The following is a 19491-nucleotide window of genomic DNA, read 5'->3' as shown; positions in this document are numbered from 1 at the left end:
ATATAAAGTGCACTATTTATATGGGCTTGCGATATTTTCAGAAAACAATTCATGAACACTTATTAATAAAACCTAGGATCCTGCTGCGGAGTGCCACAGGGCACTACATTTACAGGGACGTACATTTTTATTTAATTTGAATTTTTGGAAATTGTGTTTTTGGCTAATAGTAAACCTTACACAATCAATTCCAATTTATGAAATGTACTCATTTAGAAAAAATCACACGTATTAAAACAGATAAATAATTATAAAAAACGCACAATAGTCAAGACTATTCAGACAGGGGGGCAGGTGGGGGTACATCTAACTTATCCGGCAACTCCACATTCACAAACATTTCCCTTAACAGGAACAATTACTTATACCGTCCCCCTCTATCAGAGTAGATCATAAGTTACAAGAAATATGAACATTTCATACAAGAATGGATCATCATATGTAACGTTAACATCAGTGTGTATAGGCCCATATTACTACATTACTGTGAATGTAAGCCGACGTCCAACACAACAAGCTGGACTATTGCACATTACTCGGGTAAAACTGTAAACAGACAGAGCATCTCAAAGAGGCCTAAACCCCAAAGCACAGACATCCACTGCCTGCCAAGTGTCAGGTTACAGACTGGAAACAGCAACTGACCAACACAAGTCCAACGATGGTCTGGAGGGTTGCCCAGAGCTGTGCCAGTGGTTATGAATGATTTGAAATCTTCCAGCCATCACCTTTCTGTTTTGCTTATTTGGTAAGTAACCCACATTTCTTTTGGTCATAGTAATTGCAGTTTTTTAAAATGTATTTTTAAATGAAAAACAGTAGCACCAGCTCCACGACATCACCCCTAGTAAAGCTTGTTGGGCCTACGACTTAGGCTACTCCTCGCTGATGACGCCAGATGAGGCTGAAACATGTCTCGGGATGCTTGTGGTCTCATGCAGAAGTGATATGACCCAGCAGTTCGGGCTGGACTGCCCCCTTTGGGGTGGGACTAAGCCTGGTTTGCATATGGTATTCCCTTCCTGTATTGGCTTGGCAGGCTGAAAAACGATGGTCTGGAGGGATGCCCAGAGCCGTGCCAGTGGTTATGAATGATTTGAAACCCTCGAGCCACATCACCTTTCTGTTTTGCTTATTTGGTAAGTAACCCATATTTATGTTTGTTACATGGGAGACAGAAGGGACGTGTTGGAGGATATGCTGAGGCCACATTAATTGCAGTTTTTTTAAAATTTTAAAATGAAAGCAGAAGCTCCACAGCATCACCTCTAGAAACGCTTGCTGGGCCTAGAGTCCTAGAATACTCCTCACTCAAGACACCCAATGAGGCTGGAAAATGTCTGGGGATGCTTGTCTCGTGCAGAAGGGATGTGATCTAGCAGTTCGGGGTGGACTTCCCCTTTTGGGGTGGGACCAAGCCTGATTCGCATATGGTCTTTCCCCTTCTGTAGTGGCTTGGCAGGCTGAAAAACAATGGTCTGGTGGGATGCCCAGAGCCGTGCCATTGGTTATGAATGATTTGAAGCCTTCCAGCCATCCCCTTTCCGTTTTTTTCTGTTAGATGGGAGATAGAGGAGAAGGATGTGTTGCAGGTCACAGTAATTGCATGTTTTTTTTTTTTAATATGTAAACCGCAACAGCAGCAGCTCCATGACATCACCCCGAGAAAAGGCCCATTTTATTATTTTCTTTTGTCCTTTACATCTTGCTCAATGCCAGCCTTCTCCAGCTTCTAATCACTGGAACAGGAACTGAAGCCACATTGCACTGCATCCTCTTGTTCCCAAAGCAAGTGCGTTGCCCCTGAACAACAATAATAATCATAATAATTTAATCATAATTATTATTATTTTGCATTTATATAGCACTACGAACCCACAGGTATCTGAGCGCTGCTTATTATTACCCACCGTGCGTGGTGCTCATTTATCAACCTCAGAAGGATGAAAGGTTGAGTTTGGCCCTGCCAGGGTTTGAACCTGCGTCAGCAGGCTCTGCACGGATGTCAAAGCAAATCCTCTACTCGCTGTGCTATCTGACCGGCTGCCTTCCAAATATATATATTTTTTTGCTTGATGAAACAACAGGTGATTTACTTCAAAGATGGAGGACAGCTTCAAAGACAGCCCCGCCTCTGAACCCAGCCATTCAGGCCTTCTTCACTAATGGACTGCCAGCCTGTTAGTGATGGAGGCTTCATGGTTTTTCCTGCATCCCTATTATTTCCCCAGCTAACGAGATCTAGATTCAGGTTCCAGGGGAAAAAATCTGTGGCACATTTAGCTGCATTTACAGCTGACCATTTCAGGTACGAGGCGGATATCTGCTCTTGGCACTGCCTCTTTGTCCAGTGGTCACAAGGACAGGTCTATGGCTAGCAGAGAAGAGGGGGGGGGCAAAGGGGAGCATCTGCCACCCCTGGCAACCCCCAAATGACATCCCTGGCAGCTTAAGGAATCTTCTATTAGTATAGTGATACACAATATCCTTATAAATAACTAATCTCTGTAGATCGTTTCCGTCCATTATTCTATCCCAGATCTTCCTCTTGAGTTTAATTGTATTGTATTGTATTGTATTGTTTATTTATAGAGCGCACCGAACCGTCAGGCATCTGGCCGCTTACAAAAGTTTAGGTTATAGGTACAAATTTAAGGTTACAGGTGCATAGGCAGTGGTAAAAATATGGTGCAAGACCAAGTATAGAAGACAATTTACAGGCATATATAAGTGTGCAGGATAGACACAAGACTATGCATGTAGAATATACAGTGTATACAATTCATGGGTGAAGACACCAGTGGTCACTAGCGTGTAACCATAGTTTAACCTTGGACTTGAAGGAGGGGAGGGAGGGTAATGCCATTAAAGGGTCCGGTAGAGAGTTCCAGAGATGTGCTGCCTGGGAAACGTTACCTCGGATGATGCGTTTGCATCTTGAAGGTACAATTCACTCTCATTTTTAAATTCAGACATACATTTAACTGATTTTCCATACACCAGCCTCCTCAATTCACCACCATATAAAAATCGATGAGTATTAATTTTGAATGGAAACAGCATAATCTTTTGAATGGGGTGCAAACATGTAATAAAATAAATATATAAAAATGCCCACTATCCTGTGGGGCATGGGCATCCTCAGTAGTACTCTAAATATTCTTTCGCGCAAACATGTTTTTAATAATTTGATAAACTTGTAGAAAGACTGGACCCCTACTGAGCTGCAGTCATTGTTTCTTTTTTTAATGACCTGCCTGGACCCTTTTAGGAATAGTACGCTTTCTATTTCTAGTAGGTACCGGGGTGACCTGTAAAAAAAAAAAAAAGAAAACTCTGCAAAGAGCCCTGTGCGTGTCTGCCAACCCCCTTAGGTACCGACATTCTATTTAAACGTTCTTAATGGCATGTTTTTAGGAATGTACACAGAACCATAGAAATATCACTTTTTTTTTCTATTTCTTTGGGGCTATGCAATTTCCAAAAAGTATGTTTATTAACATGCTAAAGGTAATACTTACGGTCCTGCAGGGGGATACAGGCCTCTGCAGGAGTGGGGCCCTTTTGTCTCTTTTTTTATGACATGCCCAGACCACATAATAGTTAATACTGTAATGAGGAAGAGGGATGAATTGATAAAATGACTTATACCAGTAATAGCCATTTGTACTAAACCTACTCTTCCTCTTCCCCATCATAAAGCTACAATCTATTCTTAGCACCGGTGCCATTGAGGTGTTAAGTGGTATCACCAGTCCAAAGGGTTTCATTACATGTTTTTGCTTAGTGCCTTTGCCGCAAAACACTGCATACTATCACCGGGGGTTCAGACCCACCTCATGTTTGAGGAAGAGTTTATGTTTGTTTATGTTTATTCATTTATATTGCGCACCAGACCCGAAGATATGAGGGCGCAGGAGCAGCAAGGTTATTCTCAGCTTGGTTACAGTGCTGTACAGTAATTACATTGTGTATATAGGTTGATACAGTTGCGATGGATGCAGTAATATACAATTTACAGTTCACAGGTATCCATTATTACTGATTAGTAAAGGCGAGGTCAGTTATTGGTCAATATCCTTTAACCACTGAATGTAGCTACGCCTAAAGTGGGGATAGGTGTGAGGTGTCCTAAGGGAGGGTGGTAAAGAGTTCCAGTGTTGGGCTGCTTTCACCTGGAAGCTGTTGCCGCCCATTTTGGTTCGATTGAATCTGGGAACTGCAAGTAGGTTAGCATTGGTGGATCTGGCGGGTCTGTTAGGGGGTGTATCTTTTTATTCTGTCGGTTAAGTAGCGGGGGGCTGCATTATTGAGGCATGTGTGTGTTAAGGAGGCTACTTTGAGCAGGATTTTGTCGGTGGTGGTAAACCAAGTGTGAGTTCTCCTTTTGTTGGAGATGTGTTCTCTCTTGGGGATGCTGAGTACTGCTCTGAGAGCATTGTTTTGTAGGGTCTGGATTTTATTGGTTAGCTGTTTGTTGGCTGCTACGTAGAGGGCGTTACAATAGTCCCGTTTTGATAATACAAGGGCTCTGGCTAAGGTAATGCAGTTCTGAGTGGATAGGAAAGGTCTGGCTGCTCTTATGAGCTTACATGTATAGGCTGTGGAGGTGGCCATGGAACTAACCTGTTTATGGAAGGAGAGGGCAGAGTCTAGGTAGATTCCTAGGGTTTTCACTTCTTTAGATACCTTGATGGGATTGCCGTCTATAATAAAGCTAGTGTGTTCATGGTCCAGTTTATTTAGATTAGTGGTAAATCTGAGGATGATGAGTTCAGTCTTGTCATCATTCAGGCATAGACTGTGGGAGGCCATCCATGCCTGCAAGATGAGGTATACACTGTTCACCAAGGCCAAATCCTTGTTGTAATCTCCCGTCAACAGGATGAGGATCTGGGTATCATCAGCGTAGTTAGTGTAGGTGATACCCAGACCGTCAAGATCATCAAACAGGGGCTTTGTGAACAGGTTATACAGTGTGGGGGAGACGCATGAACCCTGAGGGACCCCACAAGTGATGGGGATGGGGTCGGCGTAGGCAGAGGTGGAGAAGACACGCATAGATCTGTTGCTGAGGAATGACTTAATCCAACCGATGGCTTCTTGGGAGAAGTGGACGGCCGAGTCCAAGTGGTTGCATAACATTTTGTGATCTATAGATCAAATGCTGCTGAGAGGTCTAGGAGGAGTAGTAGAGCAGTTTTCCCATTATCTCTCAGAGTGTCGATTTGGGCTTTAAGATCAATGAGAGCAGTTTCTGTCCCATGTTGGGGTCTAAAGCCTGATTGCCGGATTCCCAGGAGGCGGTTTTGTTCAAGATATTTTTGTATTTGTTGATAGGCAGTCTTATCTAATATTTTGAGCAGGAAGGGGACGGTGGTGATGGGTCTGTAGTTGGTGGCTATGGAAGGGTCTAGTGAGGGTTTTTTGAGTAGAGGGAGGACCCATGATTCTTTAAGATTATTGGGGATGATGCCTGAAGAGAAGGAGGCGTTAATGGGTTTAGTAATGAATGGTGAGAGGTCTCTTGCCGCATCTTTAATGATTTGTGCGGGGCAAGGGTCGCCCTGGAAATTAGATGGTTTAAGGCTGAGGATGATTTTTTCCATTTCTAATGTAGAGACTTTGGAGAAGCTGAAACGGTGGGTGGGTTGGGTGAGGGGTTCTGAGCTGTGGGGCTTAGGGGAGTGTTGGAGGAATTAGTATAGTTGGTTAGGGATTCTTTCTTGTTGATTTTGATTTGAAGGCCTGTGACTTTATTAGACAGGGCATTTTGGACACCAGTGCCCCATTGTTTATCTTTCAGACATGTGTCGGGGACTATGACAGGAGTTTCTAACTGTTTGATAATAGAAAACAGTTCCTTCGTGTTGGATTTGGCTTGTGAGATTCTCTGGTTATTTGATTCTTGTTTAGCGAGGATGATTTCTTTTTTGTATGAGAAGACTATTTTGTTGGGGATCAGCTTGTTAGTATCTGCAGGAGAATTTCTTCAAGCTTGTTCCTTTATGCGTTTCTCTAGTCTGAGAGCTTTTAGGTGGATAGAGAACCAAGTGTTCAGGTGTTTTTTTGGCTTACATTTTCTCAGTTTGAGGGGTGCAATGGAGTCTAAGGCTGAGCGCATGCAGTTATTGTAACTTTTTACAAGTTGGTGGGGGTTGGAGGTAGCTGAGAGTTGGTTCAAGGTCGGTAGGATGAGGGGGATGAGTTTTTCAGCTGTGATATTTATCTTGATTCTCGTAGGGATATCTGTGGCAAGTAAATTATTATTGATGGGGCTTGTGGCTTCAAGGTTGAAAGTGAGGAGGTGGTGGTCAGAACATGGTTGAGGGGTATTAGCAGTGATGGAGGCCGCACAGTTGTAGTCTGCTACCCAGTCAAGGGTTCTCCCTTTGTTGTGGGTGGGGGCGGATACTCTTTGGGTAAAGCCTAATTCTGACACGGTATTGTTAATGAGGGTAGCCTGGAGGTCTTTGGGATCTTTGAGGCCTAGGTTGAAATCTCCTAGAAGGAGACTCTGTGAAGTAATTTTTAGGTTGTTGGTGAGGATGGTGGTGCGGTCTTCCTCGAAGGAACCTAAAGGACCAGGAGGTCTGTAGAATAAGTGGATGTTGATGGTTTGGAAGTTGGCAGTGGGAAGCTTAGTAATATCTGGCGCAGTGGTGATCATTGGCCCCACATAATTAGCATCTTTGAAATCGAAATCCCTGAATATTTCTACCTGATTCCCAAACTGACCCCAACTGTGTGATCTTTGGCAAAGCACCTTTTGTTCTATGCCCCAATTTACTCAAAAACTGGTGTTGTTTTAAAACTGTATTAACCCCAGCATTAGCTGCTATGAAAAACTTGTGACTAATCTCTCTAGCTTGGAAGTACTAAGAGATGTTTTCGTCCAGGGAGCCTCCAGGACAGCCCAAACGGTGTGAACCATCCTTTGTTTTTCTGGATTAGAACTGGCTATGCAAACATCTTCCATTTACATGAATTGTTTTGAAATGTAGTTTATGTGGATGCCCTGAAACATGGAGTGGATTAAGCTTTTAAGGACTGAACTTTGACACCTCCACTTTAGTTTCTAGAGTTGTGGAGTGCAGGTTCCCAGACTCACTCACAAGGAACAGACTCCATCACAGCATTGATCAGGACCAGCCACCACCATCATATTTTCCTAATCATTCCTTTGCTGGTGAAAGAAATGTTTTCACACTCTACAACACAAACAGTTATTTCCGGTACAGTTTTGTCACCGTCGCACAAAAAAGAGCGTGGGCAAATTGTTAAAACAAGAACATGCCCCCTCTCATTTCTGATCACGTGTTTTGGATGTGCACACCATCACTCTGCGAGACGATTATCAAAGGCCTGTGGTCATAAATTCGCAAGGACTGTCACACAAGTGCTTTCCCAATTATGAAACGTAATTAAGGCACAAAGGCGACCTACTCAAGTGTGTGTCTCTGTAATTAACCACCTCATCCCCCAACCTCTTCAGAATTGAACAGATCGGCGGCTAGAATGAAATGCTGGATGCTTTAGCCACTGGGTTGACACACTTTCAAAGAAGGTGTGTAATTGGGAGTCACGTTCCGTCCACGTGCTCCCTGGGAGCTGTGAAATTGACTCGGACAGCCCTGCATGCAGGGTAGTGTATGAAGTGCCAAGCAGAGCGATTTACTGTCAAACTGTACCATCAGGCTATCTTCAAAATGCTGTGTCAAGCTTCCGAATATTGAACAGCTAAATCAATCTCTTATTAGCAGTGAGATTTGACCAGATTCTAATAGTGTACAATGAGAAACTCACAAAAGGGTGGCCGTGCCAGATAATGCCTGCACATTCATTTGGAAGCTGTTCGGGGTGTACCTAGTATTCGGTCGAATACCGAATAGTTCGGCGTCTAAGATGAGGGTATAACACTCTTCCTCACATATGACAAACGGCCTCTGCCCTATTGGTCTCCAGTACACTTTGTGAATTTGCCAAGTCTCTATATGGACATTTCTGATAGGAACAAAGCAATCTCAGCTCCCCCTGATCCTCACCATAACCTCTCTCCACTACACAAACACATGCATCTTACTCTTACCTTTGTTGTGCTGTGTCGGATGTTCTGGGCATGCTTTCAGGCGTTTCATTTCAATGCCTTTTGCAGTCTTCACTTCATATTTGTCTCTTTATGTTTCTAAATTGCATTAAAACGAGAAGACAAAGCATTCGGCTAGAGCCGAATATCAAAAAATGTGCCTGTGGTTGAATAGCTTTTTTAGCCAGAATTCGGTCCAGTACTTACTTGAAGCTGAAGTTCGGTACCACTCTATAAGATCTTTAAGTCAATAGCCATATATTAAACAGCCTGGACAATACAGTGATATTTTATTTTTACAGCACTTTCACCAAATAACTATATACAGAATAGCTTGTGACGCCTAATTGGAACAATGTCGTAATTCTGATCAATCACAGATAAATGAAATCCTGATTCCACCTCACCAGGATTCAAACATGTGACCTATACATTGCTTACTGTGCTTGCTCAGCAGCATTTGCGCAACCCAGCCATCTATCCGAGCTAGGAAAAGTAAGTGAACAAATATGAACACGCATCAACTGGGATATGATGGAACGGAAAAGGTATTTTTCAATGATCATGCATACACCACTAAAGCCCTCCCGCCCGTCATGCATAGGAGTTCCGTGGTGTGCCCACGTTCACGGAGAAGGCGGCTTTTCACCCTCATTCAATAACCAAAACATACAACAAGTATTGCAGTTTTGGCTTCTGCATAGAGATGTGGTAGACACTTGCCAGGCACTGTCATAAAATGGCAACAGCTTGAAAATGGTGTGACTACTTGGGTATTTCATGTCAGTGCCTTTAAAAGGCCTATGTCGTGCCTATACACAAGCCAAAACTGTTGCTTTTAATAGTGCTTGTTTTTAACAGGACTGCAGTGCAAAGAACACATGTGGGGACACATGTTACTTATAAATCAAGTGGCTGAAACCACCCTTGGTTAAGACATTTAGATTTCACTAACTGCTCCTCCCCATGAACAATTATGCTGTTCACTATTTGAATGGTGCCTGTAAATAACACTGGCAGGCCATGACAGAGCTAGCTCAAAAAATATCCCAGTAACATGTGCTTTTGGCCGGGAGGGGAAAGTTGTGTATGGGAATGACCATAGAGATTGTCATGACTATGAGATTTCAATATGTTGGTACAAAAAATACCCACAAGCTGTACGTCCCTCCTCACATCCCACCTTCGTCCTAGCTGCATTCACTGCAATAGTTCATTTCAGCGTATAGGTGGAACTAAAGTACCACCAAATTGGCAAAACTAAAAGCAATGCTCTTAGTAGGAAGGAGCCTGTGATGAAACGTTGAGTAAGTGCATATCATTATTATAGACCTATTCAAGAAGTGCACAGAAAGCTTAACAGGGTAACAAAGGCGCTTAGAGGGGAATGGATTCACAATGCACCCTGAACATATTCTCAAATCCAAGAACTACACAGTGTGGTGTAAATGTACTGTTTAAAGAGGTGTGCAGCTGTCTCTAGTGGTGGTTGCATGGTTCTTGGACCTCGCAAGAATGCAGGCATGGCCCAGTGTCTCTGCAAGGTCCTTCCCTTATTTACAAGGGGTATTTAAGCATGGCACAAGTAATAAGTGCTTGGAGTGAAGGTGACCTGAGTTCTAGTCCCACGTGGGGCTATCGTTGTGTGGCTCGTTCTGTGGGGGTTTTTTGGATGCTGGGGGGTGCAGTAGCAGGCATGACACCGGTTGAGCATGCCGTGCCTTTTTGGATGGGCATGTGCACGCTTCAGGACTTCCTCACTGGGTAAGGAGGTCACATGGTGGCGCCAGGTACAGGGGAAGGAGGCCACCTGATTGCAATTGGATACACCCCGTTATCCTTGGTTCCTTAGTGTAAGCTGTTCTGCTGGAGTTTCTTTGCCTTCTGGTCTTTTGGCTGTGCTGGTGCTCTGCTCTTGGGTCCTGCTGCAGTTTTTGGTGGATTTCTGCTGCTGTCTTGTGGAAATATTGCTGGTGGTTGTCTGAAGTTTTTCTACCTGTTGTACCTGGCTGCCATGGCTCCTGGAAATGGCGATGTGAGCTGAAGCATGTGGCGGTGGAGGGTGACACAGCAAGTTCTCTGTCGTCGTCTATGGACTCGGACCGATGTCCGTCCTCCAAGTGTAAAAGGGCTAATACTCTGTTGGATAGGTTAATGGCCCGCATTTGTAGGAAGGCCCTCAGGATGGAGGCTGTTGTGCGGAAGAAGTCCAGGTGCTCAGAGTCCCTGGTTCTATCGTCTGCTTCTTCTTCTGATGGGGAGTCATCCTCATCCTCCTTTATGGGGCAAGTTTTGGCAGATCATGGACCTCAAGTGGTTGAACAAATGCGCACAGACTATGCATTTCATGATGGAGAGTCTGCAACGGATCACCCCACTGATCGAGGATTTTGACGTTTTGGCATCACTTGATCTCTGGGACGTGTATTTTCACGTTCCCCTTTGGAGGTCGCATCAGAAGTCTCTGCGATTTCTCTTTCTGGGCAGACATTTCCAGTTCTGGGCCCTTCCCTTTGGCCTGAAGATGGCTCTCAGGGTTTTCATGAAGGTGTTGGGTCCGGTGGTGGTGCTCCTTCATGCCAGGGCGATACATGTGTTTCTGTACCTGGACGACTGGTTACTCAAAGCTTCCATAATGGAGATGTTGATGGAACAGGTATCCATTGTGGAGTGTTGAAATCTCTGGGGTTCCTGATCAATTAGGACAAAGCTTGTTTGGAGCCTTCGCAGGAGCTGCAATATATAGGACCCATTTCTGGACTGCACAGGGGTGGGTTCTGCTGCTATTGGATCAGGCAGTCCACGTACAGAATCTGTTAGGGCTTCTGCTGACTAAGGACTGAGTTACAGCCAGGTAGGTTCTCCGGGTTTGGTGTCATATGGCAACGTGTGTTTTTGTAGTCCCATGGGTACGTCTGCACATGCGACTGCTGTTGTCCCACTTACTTTGGAGGACAAGTTCCCAGATGTACAAGTCTCCAGTTACCATTCTACTGTGTCTGATGGTTCAGTTTCAGTGGTGGATGGATCAGACAATCTGCTGCAGGGTTTTCCGTTGGTTCACCCCTCGAACATTGTTACTACTGACACAAGAGGCCTTGGTTAGGGGGCCCTGTTTGGGGCCCAGAGTGCTCAGGGCTGCTGCAAGCTGATGTAGGCGTCTCAATCGTCCAATTGGGAGTTGGCAATGACCTTCCTGGCACTCAAGATGTTTTCCATTGCTATCCGGGGGTTGGTTGTTCTGGTCCTGACGGACAATAGGTTGGCTTTGGCGTATGTCAATCGACAGGGTGGTACGAAGGCACTTTGCTCAGAGTCTCTAGCATTCTGTTTGGATTGTTAGGCGGAGAGCAGCCTGCTGTCTTTGCAAGCAGTTCATGTCAGGGGTGTGGACAACGTCCAGGCAGATGGCCTGAGCAGGATTTTCCCATCCGATTGGATCTTTCGCAGGTCATTGTTTTCCATGATCTGTTGGAGGTTCAGGTCACCGGTGCTGGACCTGTTTGATTCTTTGATGGATGCTCAACTGCCCCAGTTTTGCTCCAGGTTCCCATCTCCGGGGGTTGATGACTTGACACTGGAATGGCCGCAGGGCTTTATTTATACATTTCTTCCAATCCCATTGCTTTAAGGTGCTGCTGAAGATTAGGGATTCAGGGTCGGAGGTGACTCTGGTGGTGACAGTGTGGCCAAGGCGCTCTTGGTACCCTCTTCTTCTCAACATAGCTATAGCTCCGGGATGGCTCCTGCCCTTGTGCCTGTCCTGACTCTGGATGGGCCCTCCTGCTTCTCGGATTCCGACTTGGGGGTTTGGAAGTTGAGAGACAGGTATTACACAGACAGGGTTTAACTCCACTATTGGCATTAGCAATTCAGAAGTGCAGGTTTCCCTCGACGCTGAAGGTGTATGAGGCGCACTGAAGAACTTCACAAGGTGGTGCGCTAGGAAGTCGGTGCATGCTCTGGACTGTTCAGTACCTTTGATTTTTCAGTTTCTACAGAATGGATGGGTCCTGGGTCTTGCTGTGTCTACTCTAAAGGCCCAGTGGCTGGCGATCCGGCTTCCAGGGTGCCCTGGGTTCTAAGTTCCAGATGTGAGCCATTGGTTTCCTGGCTGTTAAAAAGTTTTCTCTTGTCAAAACCCATGGTGTGCCCTGGTTTTCCTCCTTGGGACATTCCTTTAGTTTTGCGTGCTTTGCAGGATTTCGCATTTGGACAAGTGGAGTCCATTGATATCAAGTTTCTCACGTGGAAAACTGCATTTTTGGTGGCCATTACCTTTGCACGGAGGCCGGGTGAAATTGGAGCATTGTTGTGTACAGCTTAATTTCTCCCGTATTCTCTTGTTCTTAGATGTGATCCATGCTTACACCGTTAAGTCCTTTCAAAGTTCCATCAGGCCCAGGATATTGTGCTGCCATCTCTTTTGTCCCAATCCTGCCTCGCCTTATGAGGAGCAGTGGCATAAATTGGACGAGAAAAGGTCTGTCTTGGCCTACCTGGAAAAGAACAGTGCCTTTTCGACAATCTAAAAGTCTGTTTGTGACATTTGGGGGTCCAAACCCTGTCTTGAATACATCAGTGCCTACAATTAGCCATTGGATCGGACAGGCCATTGCATTAGCCTATTCTGGGGAGCAGGTGTCTTTGCCAGCTGCTGTTCAGGGTCTGTCTACAAGAGGCATGGTGGCATCTTGGGTGGAGGCAAGGGGAGTGCTGATTCAGGAGATCTGTAGGGTGGCTACCTGGGCCGACCCCAATACATTTACCAGACACTATCACCTCAATTTGCACGTGCAAGGGCCTTCCTCTGTTGGGCGGGGTGTGTTGAGTGCTGGGACAGCAGCTCAGGGGTGATTTGTTGTGCTGTTCTGAAATAACGTTGGGGGTAGGGTGTTACAAATGCACACTGGTTGGCCTATGTTGTTGTGTTCATGGATCAATTTTTCAACACTGTTTTGGTATGCCTCACAAGTAAGTACTGGGACAATGAAGAGGGATGTGTAGGTAATGACTTGGTTGCTTATTGGTAATCTTCATTACTCCTACTCCTAATTTTCCTTGTCACAGTACTTACGACCCTCCTCGCCCGCCCTAGTGCAGTGTGAAAAACCTTACAGGATGTGTTAGGGGGTTTTGAAACTAACATGTTGTGGTGGTCAGGGGGTATTGCACTCTCTGGAGGATTGGGGCAGGCATGGGTATGAGTTAAAAGATGGAATGGATTCCTGATATGGAGATCGGGACATCACAAGTACTGTGATTAGGAAGAGTAAGACTAGGAATATTGAAGATTACTGTCAGGTAACCAGGTCAATAAATGCATCACTAACAAAACTCTATTTTGCTGATGCTGCATAGACCAGCAATACACTTGCACTTGAAACAGTGTAAAAAAAGCACCTACGTAAATTCTCTCAGATTATCATGCAAAGACTTCAAAGACCCATCAGATCATAACGCTATGCAGATCAACGATTCCCTTGAGGAATTAGGGTTCACCCAAAAGGTATTGGTTGCTACCCATACCAAAGGTAGAACCCTCGACTGGATGGCAGGGTACAACTGCCAGACCTCCATCACTTCCTCAATACCATTGCCCTGGACCGACCACCACCTGATCTCCTTTTCCCTAGAGGTGACAGCCCCCACACAAACCAACAGCATAGCTCCTGCCATTCCCACTAGAAACAAAAAAAATATTACTAGCGACAAACTCATCCCCCAGATTATACCCACCTTGAACTCTCTTCCCGCCCTCACAGACCCATTTATCTTAGTAGAAGAGTACAACAAAGCAATGCTATCTGCCCTAGACACCATAGCGCCATTGAAAGTCAGAAAGAGTAAACAGAAAAAACATGTGAATACTTGGTTCTCTCCCCACCTGGAAGCAGTCAGACTGGAGAAACGTAAATGCAAACAAATCTGGAGACTAGACCCTCTGACACCAACAAAAACAACCTTAGCAAACTAGCCTCCCTCTACAAAAAAGAGATTATCCCGCCAAACAAGAATCATACAACTTGCGCATCTTCCAAGCCAACTTCAATACTAAGGAATTGTTCACTATCCTCAAAGAGATAGAAACGCCTATCCAAGCCCCTGATACCTGCCTTAAAGACAAAAGCTGGTGCACCAGTATTCAGAACTCCCTATCTAGCAAAATATCAACTCTCCAAGCCAAGATCAATAATAAAAAAAACCCTCCTTCTCGCACCCAATCCAAATAAAATCTCCACATCCGTGCCCTTGATCACCACGCCTACCATTTCTCATACTATATTCACACCCCATTTCCACTTCAAGAAAGTATCCATCCTTAAAGTTGAAAAAGTCATCCTTACTCTCAAACCTTCCAATTGCCACAGCGACCCGTGCCCAGCACAAATCATAAAGATGCTGCACGTGACCTCTCCCCATTTATCACCAAACTAATAAATGCTTCCTTCTCCACTGGCACCATTCCCCAGAACCTGAAACAGGCATGGGTCCTCCCAGTACTCAAAAAATAAACAATTGACCCCTCCATACCCACAAATTATCGCACCATCACCACAGTTATGTTCCTGCTTAAAATCTTAGACAAGGTGCGAACCTCCAGATCCAACAATATCTAGAATGCAACCATCTCCTAGGAGTGCACCAGTCAGCTTTTAGACCACAACATGGAACAGAAACTGCGCTCATCGACCTCAAAGCACAAATAGATGCCTTGAGAGACAATGGTAAAATAGCACTATTACTGCTACTTGATCTCTCGGCGGCTTTCGACCTGGTCGACCATAAGATTCTCTGTACCCATCTGGACCCTGCCGTTCACTTCTCACAAGAAGCTATAGGATGGATTCAATCCTTCCTTGACAATAGAACACTGTGGGTCTTCTCACCCTTAGCAGCCGCTGACCTCATACCCATCACTTGTGGTGTGCCCCAGAGCTCCTGCGTTTCTCCTACTCTGTACAACATCTTCACAAAGCTCCTTTTTGAGGATCTAGATGGCCTGGGTATCACCTACACTAACTATGCGGATGATACCCAGATCCTCATCCCGTTGACGGGAGATTACAACAAAGATTTGGCCTTTGCGAATACAGTGTACCTCATCATCCAGGCATGGATGGCCTCCCATGGTCTATGCCTGAATGATGACAAGACGGAACTCCTTATTCTCTGCACCCCTGCTAACCTCCACAAATTAGGCCACCTCTACTCGAACTTTAAAATAGACAATAATGACATCACAGTAGCCAAGGAATTCTAATCCCTTGGGTTCTATATAGACACTACTTTAAACTTCAAAAACAAGTTAACTCCATGGCCTCAGCTACAGCTTACACCTGTAAGCTAATTAGAGCAGCCAAGCCCTTCCTTTCACCTAAAAACTGCATTACCTTAGCAAGAGCCCTTGTCTTATCCAAAATGGATTATTGTAATGCTTTATATGTGGGGAGCAATACATACATTACCATTAAGATCCAGATTCTTCAAAACAATGCCCTGAGAGCAGCCCTTAGCATCCCCAAGAAAGGCCACATATCTGGCCTCAGAAGAGCTAACAACTGGTTCTCTACAAAAGATAAAATTATTCTCAAAACAGCATCCCTGACACATAAATGCATACACCATGCTGCCCCCTCATTGCCAGATTCTCCAATCATCCAATCGCCCTTCGAGAACAGCCAACGCCAACCTCCTACTAGTGCCTAGATTTAATCGCATTAAGACTGGAGGAAGCAGTTTTCTGGTCAAAGCTGCCCAATACTGGAACTCGCTCCCACCAACACTTAGAGAAGACCTACCCTATCTTCGTTTTAGATCCAACCTTATCAACTGGATCAAGGAAAATTACATTTGACACCTCAATACTTTCAGATAACACTACTTTCTCTATTTGTATACACTGTACATATTTGCTCTCTTGATGTAATTTGCCTTAATTATGTATTTAATGCATGCTACTTTACAGCAATGTAACCAAAGCTGAATAACCCTTATTGCCTTATTATGTATATACTGTATATTACTTTACAGCAATGTAACCAAAGCTGAACAACCCTCTTTTGCCTTCTGCGCCCTGATGCCTTTGGGTCTGCCACGCATTATAAATATTAAAATAAACAAACAAAAGAAATGTACGGTTAAGTAAAATCGAAGTGAGACAAAAAAATCATTTGTCTTTCACATAGGTCATTATTGGGTTCGAACTCTAAATATAATATTCCATTCTGTGCTTAGTCCATTTTGGAAGAAACAGCGTTTGAGTGCGCGGTTTAGCAGCCATCGAAGACATTCTTATTAGACTACACAAGCAGCCACGCCGTTCTAGCCACACACAAATAATTGAAGAGAGACTCTCCAATCTTTGCCAGCTCATACTTTGAAAAGGCTTTCTTCTGCATTACACGTTTCTGAAAGCATGAAATCACAAAGCAGTACACCCGCATGCCTGAGTGTGTCTGGCTATCTTTTTTCTGCTCACTCGCCTAGTTTCCGAATGCATTTTTAAACACAGGGTAGTGCTCACGGGACCAGGAATGGTTAAAGGAACAGTGTGTGTAAGAATTAAACAGTGACCACGTTTACTTACTGATGACAACTGAGAAGGATGAGATGTAAGCTATCTCTGTGGCCAGTATTTGTGGTCCCCGTATTGCAAAGGCATACGGTACTGTTGGCAAGATTTTGCATACAGAGCCAGGATATCTTCGTTAGAATCCCAGCTTTCAGTTTGACAAACAACGTGATCCTGGGCAAATCACTCCGTCTTCCTGCACCTTAGTCCCTTGACAAGCAGCACAATTTCACTCAGTGACGACTTTATAAAGGTGTAGTCAAAAAATGTGCTTCTACACCCAGGCTTTTTCGAAAAATGCTATTGAATGAATGCATATCCAATGTCGTACAAACATGCTTCGTTAACAACTAATCAGGATTGTGGTTTATCTGTTGTCTGTTCAAATGAGCACTTTAAATTGGTGAGTGGTACGCGCGCCCTATTTAATGGGCAAGCATTAAGCTATTTTGCCACTTCTTTTTATCATCCACTCCAATGCAAGTCAGCAGGACACCCTCTTTCAAATGCTAAGTATGTCTCTTGGTTCGTCCCATATGCTAGCATGTATGCATATTGGTTTCAATTGCATATATGGAATAAATAGGAGCAATACTATAGTGCTTGATGCCTGATTCTTCAGGCTTCTAAGCGCTATAACACTCGGTGTTACTCGAATTATCCACTCGTGGTACTCCAACAGATAGTTCCAACAGTCCCGTTTCTGGTGTTCAATGAGACCCACAGAAGAGGAGCTTAGAACACTCACCTTTAATGGCGAAGGAGAGCAGGGTTAGCAGCAGCGCAAACAGCTCGTCCATGGCGCGCCTCAGCCGAGGTATGAAGCCCAGTCTCCCCCCTGCAGCTCCGTCACTCGGACTGCCTAGGCGTGTGCTGGGTGGGGGTGCCCTGGCGTGCAAGCCACAAATCAGGGTGACTGTCAGGGAGGAGCACCGAGGAGGAAGCGTCCGGGGGCTAATCAGCCGGCTGCTCCTCACAGATGGTCTGGAAGAGATCCAGAAGAGGAAGATAAACTCGAACGCGGCGGGAGGAACAGTTTCAAAAGACATATGTATATTTTAATAGACTAATATTCTGCTGTACATGATTTTAAAAGCGTGTGGCTCCTAATAGAAATAAATAACAGTAGCAACGGGTGCTCGTTATTACAATTCCAGTGACTGATTTGTAAAGCACACGCACCCAGGGACGCTTGACAAGCCGTGTCCCACGCTGAGGTCTTCCTCGCGGTTTACTGCAGCTTACTTCATGGTCCAGTGAATTTACCGGCTCAGCAGTCCAGCCGCTGACAACGTGCATGAAAACTTCCGCTCCTTTCGGCTTTGTTTATTTTCCCGGATTCGATTTGTACTCCTTAATGCTTCACCCCACACTCTTTATGAAACGCACGGCGAGGGACCTACGGCGGTTTCCCAGGAAACAACAACTAGTGCAGTCCAAGATTTCAAAAAGAGGTCCTCATGATGGGAACTCAGGCGGGAGGGAGGGCAGGTGGAGGCAGGGATCCTCGGGACTCCGTCTGCCAGGTGGTTCTTACACAAAATGGTATATTACCTTCCTTGTTGGACCCGACAGTATGCACTATAACTTTCAGCTATATTTTGTCTCCTCAGGACATGGAGAAATCCCATCCCACACCACCAAACATATTGAGAAACTAGGCGCAGTATGACGAATCAACTTCCGGGGCACCAGCGGTCAGAGATGAATATCGTTCATAACCATCAATCAGCCCCACACCTCTAGTACACCAGAAGGGATCCGAACAGATTGGAAACACAAGTCAATTAGAAACCTCCTTGTCCAATTTTGGTAAGGTGGACGGAACAGCAGGCTCATCTCGGCAAGGTCGTGGATCGTTGCTTATTTGCAACACAGCAAAAAATACAATTATTAACCAATGATAAAAGGGACTGTCCAGTCAAGGTTGAATACACATATCTACTTTATTATTATTACAATAGACAGTTCTAGCACACTACAAAATACAACCCACCCTGTAAAGGAGCACAGAGGACAGACAGTTTCACAAAGGAAAGGCAGAGACCACATTTGGGGGTCGCCAAGGGTCGCAACTGCAACTCCTGGGGGCCACAGTGGCAACCCCTGGGACTCCCTTGCGACCCCAAATTTAAAAAGAAAAAAGAATTGAAAAAAGACATGTGGTCCTGGTGTAGCAGGCCCCCCAGGGTCTGGTGGGTCCCGGGACCAGTTCTCACCCATCAGGGTGAAGGCTGGGCTGGGGTAGGCAACCGCTTCTCTCTCTGCTTCCTTGCAGCTCACATACGGGAACCAGGAAGCTCTTGCAGCTTCCTGGTTCCTGTTTGTGGGAAGCATGGAGGAGCCGATGGGGCCTGGAAAGGCGGACCGAAGCTGCAAGAAAAAGGTAAGAAGGCAATTTTTTTGCAATATGGTGTGTGTTTTGCTTGTGTGAAGTGCGTGTCAGATGTATGTATATGAAGGGTGGGGGAATGAGAAGTGATGTGATGTGTGTTTTTGAATGTTCTGGGTGGGTCAGTAATTTGTACAAAGGAGCGCCTGGTTACGTCCCTGCTCTACCCAGGTGGATGGACATTTAAATAATACAATTGAACAAGGTAATGGGAACCCACACCTGACAGTCAATGGACGAAACAAATGGTGCCAATGACTACTGCATGTGATCCAAATTTAATACATCAGAGCATATGTTGCAAATACATCTTCAAGCAAAAACATAGGAGATTCCATAAAATATATACAACGTACATAAAACAATATACAATTACATGTGCAAAAATGACTCCTTTTTGAATAAGTTTTAACAGCAATAGCAAGCTCTATGGTCCCA

General features: G+C 44.9%; 1 protein-coding gene across 1 annotated transcript in view; it reads right to left on the bottom strand.

Annotated features, from left to right (window-relative positions):
* Positions 1-17771, bottom strand: part of CHRNB4 (cholinergic receptor nicotinic beta 4 subunit) — a 602031-nt gene extending 584260 nt beyond the window's left edge. Inside the window, exon 1 of the mRNA XM_069624421.1 lies at positions 17410-17771. Within this exon, the coding sequence (XP_069480522.1) occupies positions 17410-17710 (301 nt within the window). The 5' untranslated portion in view covers positions 17711-17771. The remainder of the gene's footprint in view (positions 1-17409) is intronic.
* Positions 17772-19491: the final 1720 nt, after the last annotated feature.

This window comes from Ambystoma mexicanum, chromosome 11 (assembly GCF_040938575.1).
Source record: "Ambystoma mexicanum isolate Mex_15411 chromosome 11, UKY_AmexF1_1, whole genome shotgun sequence".
Lineage (NCBI taxonomy): Eukaryota > Metazoa > Chordata > Amphibia > Caudata > Ambystomatidae > Ambystoma > Ambystoma mexicanum.
The sequence above is the reverse complement of the archived record's forward strand: the minus strand, read 5'-3'. Positions and strand labels throughout refer to the sequence as shown.